The following is a 15,959-nucleotide window of genomic DNA, read 5'->3' as shown; positions in this document are numbered from 1 at the left end:
TTTTATACCGGAATAGGACGGTACGAATAAATCGTGGGCCTGATGGTGAGGGACACTCTTATTATTGCAGTGCCATTAAAAATTTTAGGTAAATCGCAAAATCTGAGTAGCAATGTCACTGCGCCCATTGCTCTGAGACACAAAGTTGACAAGTCCCATGTGTCTGTAATTTCACCAGCACCCTTAACACTGCGAAACAGGACGCATTTGTGGCAGAAATGCTGACATTACTGGCAGAAATAGACGTATTAGCAATACTGAACGGACACTTTCACTATGAATGCTGGAATTTTGTTGAAATTTTTTAAATAAATAATTTTATGTAGTATACTCAGAAATCTTTTGTTTATTTTGATTGTTTTCCTTATTCAAAATAATTGGATCAGTAGTTGTTATTATCTGGTCATTAAAGACGTAATTCGTACAAACAGAAAATCATGTTTACCTCAATAACCCAGCAATTAATATTGTTTCTGGTCTCGATGTCTCGAGCAAACTGGATTTGCTTTTGGCACTATAAAACACACACTAAAGAGAATTTCATTGGTTGAAACCAGGTTATTGGTTTTGCAGAGATTCTTCGATGCTCTTCAACATCATTAAACTTGTACACCGCACCTCTGGACACATAAGTCTTCTAAAAAAAAGATATATTGTACATATTGAATGTGTACAAATGTTATTTATAACGAGCAACCCCAAAGATTTCTTGCTCATACTTCTCAGGGGAATCTGCCTTATGAATGAGCGATAGGGTTTAACCGATGTGACGATTTCAAGTGTAGTAATGCTTACCTATGAAATAAAGATTATTTTGATATTGATTTTGAAGGAGAAGGTTAAAGCTATAGGCCACCAAGCTGGCCTTGTGCGGGTTGGGGACTTCTCACGTTTTTCGAGGGCTGCGCCAGCTTCTACGACATTTTCATCACGATGTAAAATTAAAGTGTTCTAATCACAGACCACATAAATACTAGTAGTTCTAATCTCCGACGTCTTCAATGTCAATAGTATCAAACACTTGCGCATTCTACTTCTGGCAGTGAATCTTCTGTTACAAATTATAACGCGCTGATTCGTCGACAGCGAGTTAGGTACTTCGTTTAAAGAATTTTTAGATATCGAAGTTTAATCACGATGTGAATATTAGTGAAGTAAATTGTACACGATTCGAATAGGGTCAGTGGAGCAGGCGTTCCACAGGGTATCATACTCGGTCCTACTATTGAGTCCATCTTATCAAACGCTTTCCATAACATTTCTTATCTCAATAACTGTATTAATTTCGTCCTTCTTCTAACTAATTTTCATAACAGGCATTAGGCGAATTTTTCAGAACAAACTATTTACGGTTTACACTTCACATTGTGAACTGTAAGCTCGTGCCCATCACATTCTATCAACGACTTTCAGACATACGATAAATAATTACAAATATTCCCCTTTAAAAGTTTAGTCACACCGTATTATATCTTACAAAGTTATGCCAAAAATGTCAGACACGACAGTTATAGAAAACTGAGACAATTTATTTGCGAAAATATATTTCAAGAAAATAACGCGTTTCACCAAAACATTTTGACAAACTTCTTAATAATAAATTATATTAAATCACATTTTATTATACAATTATTAATATAAAAATTAATAACGAAGTAATAAATCCATAACATTTATATTAGAATAAAATTTAAATTAATTTAGCCATTTATACGATGCCTTAAAAAGTTGATAATCATAAAGAATTCTTTATTTACTGCAGTTTTCGTTTAACTAAGGTAAACGATTCTTTTATGGGTTACTGTACACGTTTTTACAATAAGATTCCGGAGCACATATTAATTATACCATTTCCTATGTTTAAAACTTGCATTAAAAATATTTGAATTGAAAAGTCATGTTACAAAATGTAGACTACGTGTTAGATAAAGATGTATGGAAAGACAACGTGAGTCTAGATTCCACACAAATATGAATCAAAATGTATTCTATAGCATTTAAGTTTATTTGAAAATAGCAATCCCTAGAGTTTCTTGCTCGTTCTTCTCAGGGAAGTCAGCGTAGTGAACGAGCAGTAGCTTAAAAAATGACGTTTTCAAGTGTAAAAATTTTACCTATGGAATAAATGATTTGATTTTGGCTTTGTAAATGTGATAAGAATAAAGAGTAAAACAGCTGCGTTTACGTTTTATTCTTTATTCTTATCATATTTACATATGTAAGAAAGAGCAAACGCGATCTACTTTCAACGCCCTTATTGTAATTAGAGCCTAAATACGAACATACATCGTCAAGCCGTTAATATCATATTGCTTTTCTACCTGTGGTGTATCCTGAGTCCATTGTATGACATCCTATGTACCCTGTCTCTTTAAGGCTTCATGTGGTAAATTATAACACGATCCCCTATCTTCCCTCTTACATTCCCTACTTCTACCTTCTGTGCTATAAGACATGTGAAGTCAGTCTGATTTATTTATTTTACAGCATTAGATATTTTTGTCGGAACAATGCATATTGGAATTTTTTTACACTTCACACCTCGATCTGTAGCTAGTCTCAGTCTCTTTCTAACAGAATAATTTGTATTATTAAAAAAGATAGACAGATTAGGATACTGGAGGATGTTCACTTTTTAAAGCTTAGTAAATAGATAACATCGACTCATCCGAAGAACATAGTCCGTTGTGATTATATAGCGAAAAGAGAATAGGTACATTACGAGAATAATTTCGTTATTCAAACTAAGGCCCATGTAAAAGTGTTTTGGAAATTTATGTACCTTAATTCGTTTCGAAAATATAAAATCAAATAAAAGTCGATCGGATATCCACAGTGAAGAAGAACGAACGAAATGTACTATGCCCTGAGAACAAGTAGTCTTGCACATAGATCTTTCTTCTACGGATGAGTGTAGACTCATCCGTAGAAGTCCTATCATCCCTCATCATGTCCTATTCAGTTAGGACAAAAAGATCAGATATTGCAGTTAGTGAGAAAACGACGTTAATTTTATTAAAGGATGACCAACAATTACACATACTCAAAGTAACATTTAAAAGAATTTCTCATAAATAAAAGTTATTATAATATTAAAGAATTTTTCAACGACGAAATGTAATTTATTATGTAATTCATTTGAGATCTGAATCTGAATCTTCTGGATCAGAAAGCTATAAACATTTTGTAAGAATATCATTAAATTTAAACAAACTTCGACTTAAAACAATTATTTAATTGTACATAGTTTTTACCCTCGATTTCAGGTATTAATGGGTTTCAACCCGATCTACACATGGACGCTTGTCCATCTCTGAATGTGATCAATGATGGATTACACCAAGAATTAGAATCGTTAAATCTAGGCCGAAATAGTGGATAATAATGGGAAAGATAACTCCTAACTACAGAATTGTGGCACGATGCTAAGAACCATAGCTGAAAAACCTGTGTCCTTGAATCAAAAGAAATATGCAGCTGGATCGCAAGTACAATAATATAGCCGTAATAATACCAAATCTACATGAAATGAAAGGGATTCGCTCTCTCAGTCCCTAATAGCAGTTCGCCATTTGCATGTCCCTATTATACAGGGTAAGGTCTGCCCTTGAGTTCCCCGTTCGGTTCATAATTCATTATAAATCACACCTGTCCAACTACCACGGTTCATCACATTATAAATAACCCAATGGTCGCGATAATAAGGTTGCCACTCACCACGCGCCAGTGATTTTTATGACTGTGACCTTGGACTGAAGTAATTAATTTATTTATTTACGTATTTTTTAATATTAATTAATAATTTATTAATTTATTATTAATTACCTTAATACTGTGTAATGTTATTGAGCTATTGTAATTCGGCGTTTTGGTCCATGCTGTGACACCTTTAGTGATATGGAGTATTATAGTATACATTACGTAGTCTGTAGATGATTTGGATTTGTGAGGCGGTTTAGACTTGTGGAGAAATACTGCTGAGACAGAATCTGAGGGGATTTTTTTCTCATTCGTTGGGATTATATCCTCCTGTTTGTCGTGGAAAAGAGTATCTCGGCTTAAAAAGCAATTTGGATTAGTTTAGCAAAACACAGATACCAAATGGAAAATCGCGTAAATTTTTTTTTGTTTCAAAAACAAATATACCCGTTTTATATCCGGAAAAATGGTTTCGTTTCCAACTCGGCTGATATCGAAATTCGGTATTCCGAATGCCGACTGTGAATTACACCTTACAAACCCACCTTGAACTATCAAACCTCATGTTTTTGCTCGACAATCGTGAATCGTGATGGGAAAAAAGTCGAGATGAACAGTAATTATTCAAACACCTACTGATTTACGTTTCATAAATTTGTCACATGACGTCTGTATTTTGAGCAAATAGCTAATAATATGCCAAGTTTTTGTTTCATCTTTGTTTTGTATTACGAAAATGGTATGTTGCTTGTTTTTTCTCATCGAACGTATGTGCAGATGTTGCTGACGCACGAAACTCGGATAGTCGTTTTTAAGTTAAGATATGTCATGAGCTCCATCAGCTCATCCCGCCCACCCCTTTTATCATCCGACATCCCTAAGTTCGATGGGATATCATCATCACTTTTGGTCGATATTCCTATCAGATGTATTAGGCGCGTCAGCTTTTGTTTTGCGCACAGCCCAGAAAATGGATGCCTGCGACTATGTTTCCGAGGACATACAAAAAAAATATCTTTAAGGTGTAAGAGAATAGGCATCTTCACGGTGAACCCATTCCATTGTAGACCCTATATTTGCTCCAGAGTTAGGTGGTGGTCAAGAGCAAGTCCCTTTAATTTAAAAAAGTAATTCCATTGCAAACAACCCTGGAGATTAAGTGCAGAATGAACTATAAACACAATCTATAAAGTTCTGTATAACATATTTAAATAACGCACACACACACTCAACATAGCCCCGCACTAGGGAAACCCTGTGTCGCGGGTGCCATGGACACACACATAGACAACCACAAATTACACCCAAACTCACGAGAGAAATAATTGTAGGCCATACAACTATTTCTCCCGGCCCGGGAATTGAACCTGGGACCTCTGCGTGGCAGTCCGGCATGGTAACCGTTCGACCACGGAGGCAGTTAAGTAAATTTATTAGCAATAGTAGAGCTTGTGAAAAAAATCGCCCATAGAAGTATTGCTGCCTTACCCATTTCAGCCGCCAAGCAGTAATGTGCGCATTACTACGTTCCGGTTTTGAAGGCTAAGGCTGCTGGTAAGACTAGTTAGGGCAGTGATTTTAAATTTTTGAGTGGTACTATAACTGTTGTGGATATACGTGTCGCTTACAATTAGACGCACGACTTCATCGCCCCGCATGTTTAGTATCATAAAAAAAACATAGCAAGCAAGTGTTCTACAAATCATTCTGTCACTGATTAAGTATCAAATGTCGTCGTACAGTCATCGTTGTGCCTGAGCGACAAGTCCTCGACGACCTCGCAGCGATCGCGTCTTTGTGAAAAATAATCTTTTTCGGCTTTCCCGATACATTGTGTAATGTCTTTACTTAGTGCAGTGTTGAATAATTTTCTAGTCCAGCGTTTCTCAACTTTTTCAAGCTTAAGAAACTTTACTTACATACTTACTCGGGTTATTCAACGACCTAGTGGATCTTGGCCTTCGATACGTGTTGACGCCTAGTATTGTGCGATCTCCTCCCAGTTCTCAGTGCAGAGGTTTTTCTCCACTTCATCCCTCCATCAGTATTTATTTATTTTTTATTTATTTATTTATTATATGGACAACAAAACAGATAACAATCAAATTACATTGATACAAATTAAATATGATATAACAAAGTTCAGTACTAGATTGTAACCCTACTTATGTTGACACATCAATCTATAGTAACAAGAAAGAACTACTGTTAAATTTGTTGTTAATTCACTTATTTACTTAATACTAAAGCGACAAGGGAATGGGTGAAAATCTATACAAGTACAAGCTGCTTTACTACTCGTCTAAACACTCTGGATCCTGGATCAAAAATGTCCAAATCGATGTTTTTCATAGATATTTCGTTGTAAAGCCGACACATTCTTACAAGGGGGTTGTAAAACGAAGTATTATTTCTGTATGCCCGCAAGTAAAACGTCTTGTTGGGTATTCGGGGGTTGCGCCTTGTAGAGAGGGCTATTTTATTTAAGAGGTAAGGAGAATCAATCTCACCGTGAAGAACCTTGTGCAAGTAAGTGAGATCCTATTTCTTACGGCGAACACTTAAGGAGGTCACTTTAAATTCGTCAAGTCTCTCACTATAGCCAACGAGGCTGCGGCCATAACCACATTTGTAACCAAGTATCAGAAGTGATTTTCTCTGAACGCTTTCTACACTATTCGAGTGGACTGAGTAGCAGGGAGACCAAATGACACAAGCATACTCTAAAATACTACGGACAAGGCTGTAATTTGGGCGGACCAACCGATCGTCGACCATTAGAACCAACGCAGAGGTAAAGGATATCGTGTCTGAGCTCAATGTCATTGGAGAAATCGAGTCCGTATAACTCCGTTGAGTCGGACTCCTCGAAAGGACACCAGCTCGTGGGGCGAGAAACCTTTAAGAAAACAAAGAACCGTTTTCGTAACTTTTTGCTATTTGGTTTTTGTTGAATCTAAATTTTGTACCCTCAGGGGCCTTTAGACCTTAGTTGAGAATATCTAAATTGGTATTGGTCAACAAGTGGAGTTTAACGATAGACTTTGAACTGTCTTATACTAAATGACATAGAGTTAAGTTAATTACGCGCACAGGGAGATCGACGTGCTTTAATGGATTTCTGATGACTGTGTGAGTTTTTTTTAGGTTCATTTTGACGCCAACAGCCATTACTAAACAAGAATTTAACGAAATATACAAAAACAGACAACGTCGAACAAAACCGGTGCAGTTGTGCGATCCTATTGCGGGACACTGTCAAAAGCCGTCGTGAATGACCGGTAACGCCACTACGTGATGGTATTGTAGCTAGGTATGGTAGCTCGTTCGACAGTCAACATCTGCTGCGAGACACGGCGTAGTCAATAAAAGAACTGCTGCTTATACTAAATAAGTAAACAACGCATACACACATATAGCCCCGCACTAGGGAAACCCTGTGGCATGGACACACACATAGACAACTAACCCAACCTAACGAGAGAAATAAAAGTAGGTCGTACAAATACTTCGGTTCGGGAATCAAACCCGGGACCTCTGCGTGGCAGACCGGCATGGTAACTGTTCGGCCGCAGAGGCAGCTTATCTTTAAATCCAGGTAATTAATAATCATTTACTACTTTATAGGCAATGTGAGCAAAGCCATTTTGTCGATTATGATTTAAAAGTATGTCCTTGTAAATGTGTAAATACTTTTGTTTTTTATCGACTTCAAAAAAGGGAGAGGCTCTCAATTCGACTGTATCTTTTTTTTGTATGTATATTACGCGATAACTCCGGTATTTGTGAACCGATTTTCATGATTATTTTTTTGTTGGAAAGAGGGTACCTCCATAGTGGTCCCATTTCATTTTGAAGAAAATCATCCACCTCTAAGGGTGGCTGATCACGCATGAACATTCATTTTTATAAATAGTGCTTAAATTTTACTTAAGGAGCAATTATTTTAATGGTTGGTTTTGCTATTCTCCAATTCAAGGCGTTTTTCTCTCTCAATATACTTTGAGTAGTGAAAACTGATTTTTATTATCTCTATATTTCAATAAAACTTGGCAAATAGATGTAATTCCAAGTACTTTTGAGGTCGGTTTTTTAGCACTCTGTGCTGAGACTATGTGATTTACACACATGTCTAACGTTACCACCGAAGATGACGTCAAAAACCGTTAAACATACGAATAACCATAACAATACAATGGTTATTTTAATACGCGTTGTAAATCGAGTGTTACCGTGGTGTTACATAATTTTAACTTGGATAGTTGCATAAAACTGCGTTCATAATCTGATGGCATCTTATTGATAAACGGTTTATAAACGCTGGCAAATTTACTTTTAAACGCTGCAAGAGTGGTATACTTACTTTGACATTAAAATACGTACTGTTGATAAAAAGAATAGGCGCTGTTGACGTTGAAATCAATACCAGTATTAGTAGAGCTCCTTGTAAAAGAGGTTTTATTTAAATTACAGGCACATAAGACTAGTCCAGTTATGTCGCAGGGTGACGGGCGCTGTGGCAGTACCCCTCAGATCTTTGCAATTTAAAGCTCTGAGTGGCACTGGAACTGTTATGGACAGGCGTGTAACTTATCATCAGGCGCACTACTTGTTCGCCCCGTCACTTGATATTATATATCTATAACCGTACCTATTTCTGTCGCCAAGCAGTAATGTAAGCATTACTGCGTTCCGGTTTTAAAGGGTAAGGATGCTGTGAAGTTACAGGCACGTGGGTATTCGCTTTGCAATTCGACTTGTGTGTCCACGGCTGCCTTTCGTGGTAGCTTCCGTTTCGCTGCCACGAAATGTTGGAACGACATTCCACCACCATTAAGAAATTACAAATCTGTTGCATCCTTCAAATTGTCTTTTAAGAAATTTTTATTATCTAGCCAGGTGTCCAACAGCACTGGCAGTCGTGCGGTGCGATTGTGACATTCCACTACTGACACTAATATCACAAGAACACATACATGGTAACACAGTGATCACACAATCCACGCTCACACAGACTCTACACGTACTCGCAGTTTCTCCTTTTTTGAATTGAATTTTCATATTTAAATTAAATTCTCTATTTTTCTTCTTACTTGGTCGGAGCCACTTTATTTTTGTTAACGGTAAATTGTTGGCTTCACTGAAAATCAGCGTGACGAGATGTTTCCCTACGTCTCGTTACAAATAAGCTGAGTGGAGACCTTTTTGGTACCATCTTAAACATAATACTGTTTTATTTTAAGTAAATGTTATAATAATGTTATTTTAATTTTTGTTTTTACGTTCTATTTGTATTATGTTTACCAAATAAACTATTTTTCTTTCTTTCTTTCTTTCTTACTTGTCTCACCGTGAAGGGATCTTTACGATTTAAAGTTCTGCGACTATTATGGACAGGTGTGTCGCTTACCACGAACTCCGAGGTCCAGTGGCTTGGATTTCATGGTGCCGCCATCTCTGAGTTCGATCCCCGGTCGGGTCAACAAAACTAACTTCTGTATATTGTCTTGGGGTTTGGGTGTTTGTGGTGCCGTCATTAAACAATCTTCTTCTTCTTAAGTGCCATCTCCTACCGGAGGTCGGTTATCATTTGGTTCCGTGAAGTTGCGGCTCGGAATAGTTCTATGGTACTTACATTAAATAATGAAAGAAAATTAAGTGACCAAAAAATATCCATACTGATCGAGTTCTTAGGTTTTCGCGATTGTTACACATGGGAATACTACAATAGGAAATGAAACTATTTTTCGCGTATATTTGTTTTTTCAAACAAACCGACGTTTCGAGCCCTTTACAGGACCCATGATCACGGTTGACTGAGATGGTACAGTCATCAACCAGTTATGGCTATTACTAAAGACTTTACCACCTCTCTCAACCGTGACCATGGGACCTGTAAAGGGCCGGAAACGTCGGTTTGTTTGAAAAAACAAATATACGCGAAAAATAGTTTCATTTCCTATATTCATACTGATTTTCAGTGGCAGGCAAGAACATACTTTATTCCTAGATACTTTTGATGTGTTTTATAATAGATGAAGCCAACCTCCAAGAGCTAAACGGATATCTACCAAAGATTTTTATCATCCAAGTAAGCAGAAGCTGTGCGTTAGCACACAAGCGCCCAGATAACCGCGTGGCGTTTTGCAAACACGGAAACCGACAATTTCACACACCGTGACAAAGCAAAGTCAAGGTAACGCAATTACATGTTATGTAACTTTTACCTGCTGTATTTTACTACAACATAGTGTTTTAAAATTATTATACAACGTACCTACGCATTTCTAAAGAACTGTAGTTACACTTCACGGAAAACAATGTGTGAATGTCGCGTGTTTACAAATTTTGATCCAAACTTTGACCTTTAGAAGAAAACAAAATAATACAGGCAGCAGTTTAATTCTTTTTTTCAATTTTGAATTTGGAATATTTGATGTTGTGATTTATATGTGTAATTACACTGCGAGAGAAGGACTTGTTTTTGCGCGCCATAAAGGGCAAAGCAACACAGGAACAACGAAACCAATGACCTGACGTATACGGTATGTATGTCCAAAGATTCGACTCGTATAACCGAAATGATTGACACAGTAATGTCCATGTTTACATTGAGCGTTTTCGTGTTCGAATTACGCATCTATTCATATCATATGTGGTGTCAATTTTGTTTAAAATAGGTAAAACATAAAGAATTTCTGTAGTACCACTTTTATTCCTTTAAATACTGCAGTAACTAAATTCGATAATGAACCGACAAGCAGACCCGATGAAATGACAACAATCACTTTGCAATTCAGTTATCTGTCAGTGCATCAATCTCAATCAATTGCAAGCTTTAACTATTACTAGACGTTCTCATAGAATAGAATATAATAGAATACGTTTATTTGAATACAGTAATTACAAAGGTCTTAAGTAAAATTAGGTAGATTGTATTCAACCTGCAAGCAGATGTGCAAATATTAATGGGATTTAATGTTTCTTTAGTCTCTATAGTTTCTAATTAATGTAATGAATTTGTAAATTCTAAGTATTCTTTATTACTATAGAAGCAATGTGTCAAAAGCCATTTTGTCAATTTTAATTTAAAAGTATGTCCTTGTAACAATTTAATTTCGTTTGGTAATTTATTGTAAATAATTATACACATGTTGAAGCAGTTATTCTTATAAATTACTTTATGGCAACGAGGTTGGTATAAGAGATTCATAATTTTTGCTCTAGTTTGCCTTTGAATGACTTCACCGCGTGTTTTAAAATATTGAGGATGAGAGTTGACAAATACGCAGATATCCCTAATGTACATGCATGGCAAAGGTAATAATATGTTCAGCCTTTTAAACAGCGGTTTGCAATTGTCATCGAACCACGCACCGTAAATTGCTCGAATACACTTCTTCTGGACTTTAAACGCTCTCTCTAAGATTACTGAGTTACCCCATAGTACAAGACCGTAGCTGAGCACGGACGAAACGTAGCCGTGATAGGCCGTCAACGCAGCTTCTCGCGAGACAGTTTGCCTTAGTCTTCGTAAAGCGTAAACAAATCTGTTTAGGTTCATGCACATCTGTTCGATGTGTTCCTTCCAGTTTAGGTTCTTGTCGATTAATAACCCAAGAAAGTTAAATGTGTCTACTTCATCTACAGTATCAGAGTTGTAATTAATTTTAACCGGTATGGGATTTGAGTTCTAAGATCTAAATGTCATAACTTTGGTTTTACTTATATTAATATTCAAGTCATTGATGTCCATCCAACTTATTTTTAAGTAATGTTTAGAGGTTTGTAGGCGATCGTGATTGCTTATGATAATTCACAATGTTCTAGGCGTGGAATGCGGCGAGGTAATTCACGATACTGTGATAAATGAAGGGGAAAGGAGACCACGGGTAGCCGTGATTTCGCGCGGCGTAGGCGGGCGCGCTGCATTCTCCTGCCCGGCTGGCTGGGCCCTTACTGGACCATCGGAGACCGTGTGTCTTCCTGCTGCTGATTGGGCTAGACCATTCCCTGTTTGTAGAGGTAAATATCCACACTAATTATGGAATAAGCTAAACAAGCATATCTATCCATCTTGCCGCTCTCCTCGCTTAGTAGCGCCATCTAAAAACGAAGTGAAGAATCTTTCCTTCGGGTCGCCTCGCTACGCGGTTCGCCGCGATAACCGAAGATTGAAAACAAATGGCGCTAGCAACTCAAGAGGACTGTTGATCTCCCTACTATAGATCATAACTCTGAAAAAGGTCAAAGTACGTCTTACATCTAGATGACGCAGATAGCCTGGAAGTAGTTTATATTATGTAAATGGTCGTGAATATTAATTAATACTTCTTTAATATGAAATATAAGAAGTCATATCGAGTTCTTAAGTTTTCGCGTTTGTTACACATAGGAAATGAAACTATTTTTCCGGATTTAAGTCGCGTATATTTGTTTTTTCAAACAAACCTTTACAGGTCCCATGGTGACTGAGGTGGTCATCAACCAGTTATTTCTAATATTAATGCAAACCACCCTATTTTTTCACTATAGTTACAAAAGTTATTAATTAAATACCTTATTTTAATTTTACAAAGAAACATTTCAATTTACGCTACATTACGTTTTACAAATTATTTCATTCAATGAATTTTTATTAAGTTAAATTTATTATTGATTAATAATAGAAATTACAATAAATTAAAACATATTAATTAGTACTGCGGTCTTATGTCTGTTTGGGATTTTTCATCAGAGGAAATACTGAATCCCAAACTGGTGGTAGGTACGGAGAAACCATCTTCCCTGTTGAAATTTGATGTTTTTTTAATTTCAATGGCCTCACGCAGCATCCTGGGTACATTACGGACATCTTTTGCAAGGGCCTGGAATATACCAAGGCTTAGAATAATAACGCATATAAACCTAGTCCGCACACGCTAAGTGAGGCAAATTGAAGCGCGCCCAAAGGGCCTACACGAGCGGGCGAGCCTTCAGTGCTCAAGGTCAACTTGCACCGCGAACAGCTCAAGAACTTTAGCTAAAAATGACGAAATGTGCGATAAATGAGTGTAAAAATACGTCAGACAAACATAAAATAGATACTAACATCACATTCCACAAGGAAGTAACGCGTTTCAACTTGTATTTTTATATAAATATTCACTAAAACCGAAAATTAACCTACTACTAAAACTAGCCTACATGAATTTGATTTTTGCCTCACTTGTGGCAGTTCGTTTGATATGAAACTATCATTCTATGCGTTATTATTCTAAGTACCAAGGGTGTAAGAAGTCACATTTTTTTCCTTATAATATTACTCGAACATTGAGCATGAGCTGAAATGATGTTCTGAATTTTGTCACATATGCGTGTCAATAGATGGCATTGGTATTACAAACTTATTTATAAATTAAGGCTTCCTAATATGAATAGATGGAGCTAATCCGAACCAAAATAAAAAATAGCCGACACTATCCATAAAAATTTGTACAATGAGCGCCATCTAGTTGATTTGTTTGTTAACACTACAAATTGGAGTAGCTTTGATTAATTGCAGCTTGTCAATGTAAAACAAATTAGTTACAAGAATAAGTATTTGATACTCGTCGCGACATCTAGTGTATGAATAGGTACTAAATACCCGACTACGTTGTCTTGTATCATGATTAGCAGTCCCCTTGTAGTATTGGTCCATGGCCGGCAGGTTTTCGTTTGTAATCTTTCCTATTTGTGCTAAATAGTTATAACAAATCAAAATTCATTTATTTCAGACAGATACAGTCCATATTCTTATAATAGTTACACAAATGTGTGTAGTCCCATCGGGTTCTACCAATAATCAAAAATAAAAAAGACAAGTCCGCAAATTGAAGGCGATTGCAGTCTCATGCAATGAAGCATAATCGGGCAGTCAACCCTAACAGCCACAACGCGAAGAACGTCATTTGAACTGCCACGGATATGGCTTAGCAACTTTGTTAAAGTTATTGCATGCGACGTATATATTTTCCTTTTCATAGCCATCGAAACTAAAGTATGGTATCTACAAACTTCCATCACAATCGATAATTCTTAAGAAAAAAAAATACTAAGAAAGAAAGGTTCATGTCCTAAATTGACTTCACACTTGCTTCACCTTCTCAAAATAATTTTAGTACCAGGAGAGCTGCTTGTGAAAGAGCTCGTCCAAGGTAGTACTGCCACCTTACTTATTTCTGCCTCTAAGCAGTAATGTCAGGCATTTTTGTGTTCCGGTTTTGAAGCGTAAGGGTGCTGGTGAAATTACAGGCACATGAGACTTGTCAACATATGTCTCTTTGCGATTTAAAGATTTGAGTAGCACTGCAATTGCTATGGACAGGCGTGTAACTTACCATCAGGCGCACGACTTGTACGTCTCGTCACTTGATATAATAATAAAAAAGACGCGCAGAATACGGCATCAAAATTAACATAAATTGTTTAACTACCTGCAGAGGTATCCTGCCCAGCGTTACCACCGCCCGCTTCAGGCTACGTGCTGGGTAGAACCCCATATCGTGCTGGCGACGTACTGCAGTTCCACTGCAATCCTGAACATACGCTGCACGGAAGACCTATACTTGTCTGCCAGGACAGTGGTCGGTGGAGTGACAAACCTCCTACTTGTAAGTCTTGACTCATTCTGTCTGAATGACTGCTTCCAGCAGTTCATTTTGTAGTGGCGTTTATAACTCAATTCAATTGAAATTAAATTCAATTAATTTAAGTTTAATCATTATTTTAATCAATTGTAATCTCGTTGACGTATTGATCTAGCCAAAACACGCGGTATCAAAGTATAAATAAACAATTTCGATTTTAACTCTTTCGTGGTTATTCACTAAATTATCAATAAACATTTTTAAAATAAACATCAAAAATTTTAATCAATTACGAATTGGCCATGGTACTCAAAAGCCTTTCTATGTTCCTAGGTGCCCAAGCCTGTACTTACCCTGGTACCACGATATCCGGCCGCATGTCATCGGTGAAGTTTTACTACAAGATCGGAGAGACGATCACGTTCACCTGCGAACCAGGATACAAACTGAAGGGAGCTCCAATGTTGAGGTGTCTGAAGTAAGTAAAAGTAAATAGAATAATTGCAAAATCGTAATAAAATATTGCAGTCAACAGAAATCGGAAAGAGCTGAGTGTATACAGGGTGTAATCAATAAGTGTGCACTGGCGATTATTCCATAAATATAAGAGGTATCAAAGAGCTTTAAACTGATATCGAAAGTACATACTAGTGAGTAAATCGACATAAACAACTTTTTAAATATAAAACTAGAAATATACAAAATTTTAACATCAAACGCTCAACGATTGTTGCCCAGAGTACGAAAGATATACGGGAAAGGTATGGCACGTCGTGCGGGGAGGCTCCTTTCGTGCACCATGTGTACCTAAATTTCAAGGAAGTATGTATAATACACATAGAGTATTATCGAGTATATAACCAGAAATAGAGACGAAATGCCATTTAATTTGTTTGAAAACTATTCTGCCATATCATTACTGTGACAACTGCGCTCCGATTGGCCAGCCCGAGTTCGAAACAATTGACGGGTGTCGTCAATGGGTGTCGTCAACTGTTTCACTTTCCTACTACCAGTTTGACTTGAGTTTTACAATAATGGACGAAAATTGCATAAAAAAAATTTACACAATTTAATATTTAATTATCTATGAAATGTGATTCCGTTTGTTTTGTAATTAGATGTTTTGCTGTTTTTCCCACACCACCGAATGGAACAACTCCTACTCGTTACAGATATTATCTTTATTACAATAAGTATAGAATATTTTTTTGGAATGTACGGAGACGTACACACGGGTCAGTTGGCGATGTACTATTTCAGCTTTCTAATCTGTGATTTCAACGCAAACGACAGTTGTATTTAAAAGTGATATCGGTACCATTTGACTGTTGTTGTTGTTACTATTTCTGGTTATATATACTCGATGTGGAGTAAACATAGATAACACCTCCCTCTGAAATACCGGAATTATTATATTGTATTAATCGTCGCGTAGAAAAGTCTGCAGTCTGCGAATATGCCACGGATAAACCTATACATTCAATTAAGTTTGTTAAAACTCTAATCCCTGCAGAAAAAGTCCGTTTTCTACTCACGATGCTGCCACCGTATACCACCGTACCTGTTTGGATATCACTATTTCCTGTGATCAAAAATCGCGAGCGGACATAATTCTGCAGTATTCATTTACGTTCGAATTTTCTTTTA

At 36.8% G+C, this 15,959-nt stretch overlaps 1 protein-coding gene across 1 annotated transcript; it reads left to right on the top strand.

The window, feature by feature from the left end:
• Positions 1–11,529: 11,529 nt before the first annotated feature.
• Positions 11,530–14,806, top strand: LOC113234366 (locomotion-related protein Hikaru genki-like; the record flags this gene model as incomplete). Its single annotated transcript, XM_026469675.1, has 3 exons — positions 11,530–11,724; positions 14,163–14,333; positions 14,643–14,806. Coding segments are annotated over 3 exons (515 nt in total), but the record flags the coding sequence as incomplete, so codon positions are not given.
• Between the last annotated feature and the right edge of the window lie 1,153 nt (positions 14,807–15,959).

This window comes from Hyposmocoma kahamanoa, unplaced genomic scaffold (assembly GCF_003589595.1).
Source record: "Hyposmocoma kahamanoa isolate Upper Pololo Valley unplaced genomic scaffold, ASM358959v1 83634, whole genome shotgun sequence".
Lineage (NCBI taxonomy): Eukaryota > Metazoa > Arthropoda > Insecta > Lepidoptera > Cosmopterigidae > Hyposmocoma > Hyposmocoma kahamanoa.
The sequence above is the reverse complement of the archived record's forward strand: the minus strand, read 5'-3'. Positions and strand labels throughout refer to the sequence as shown.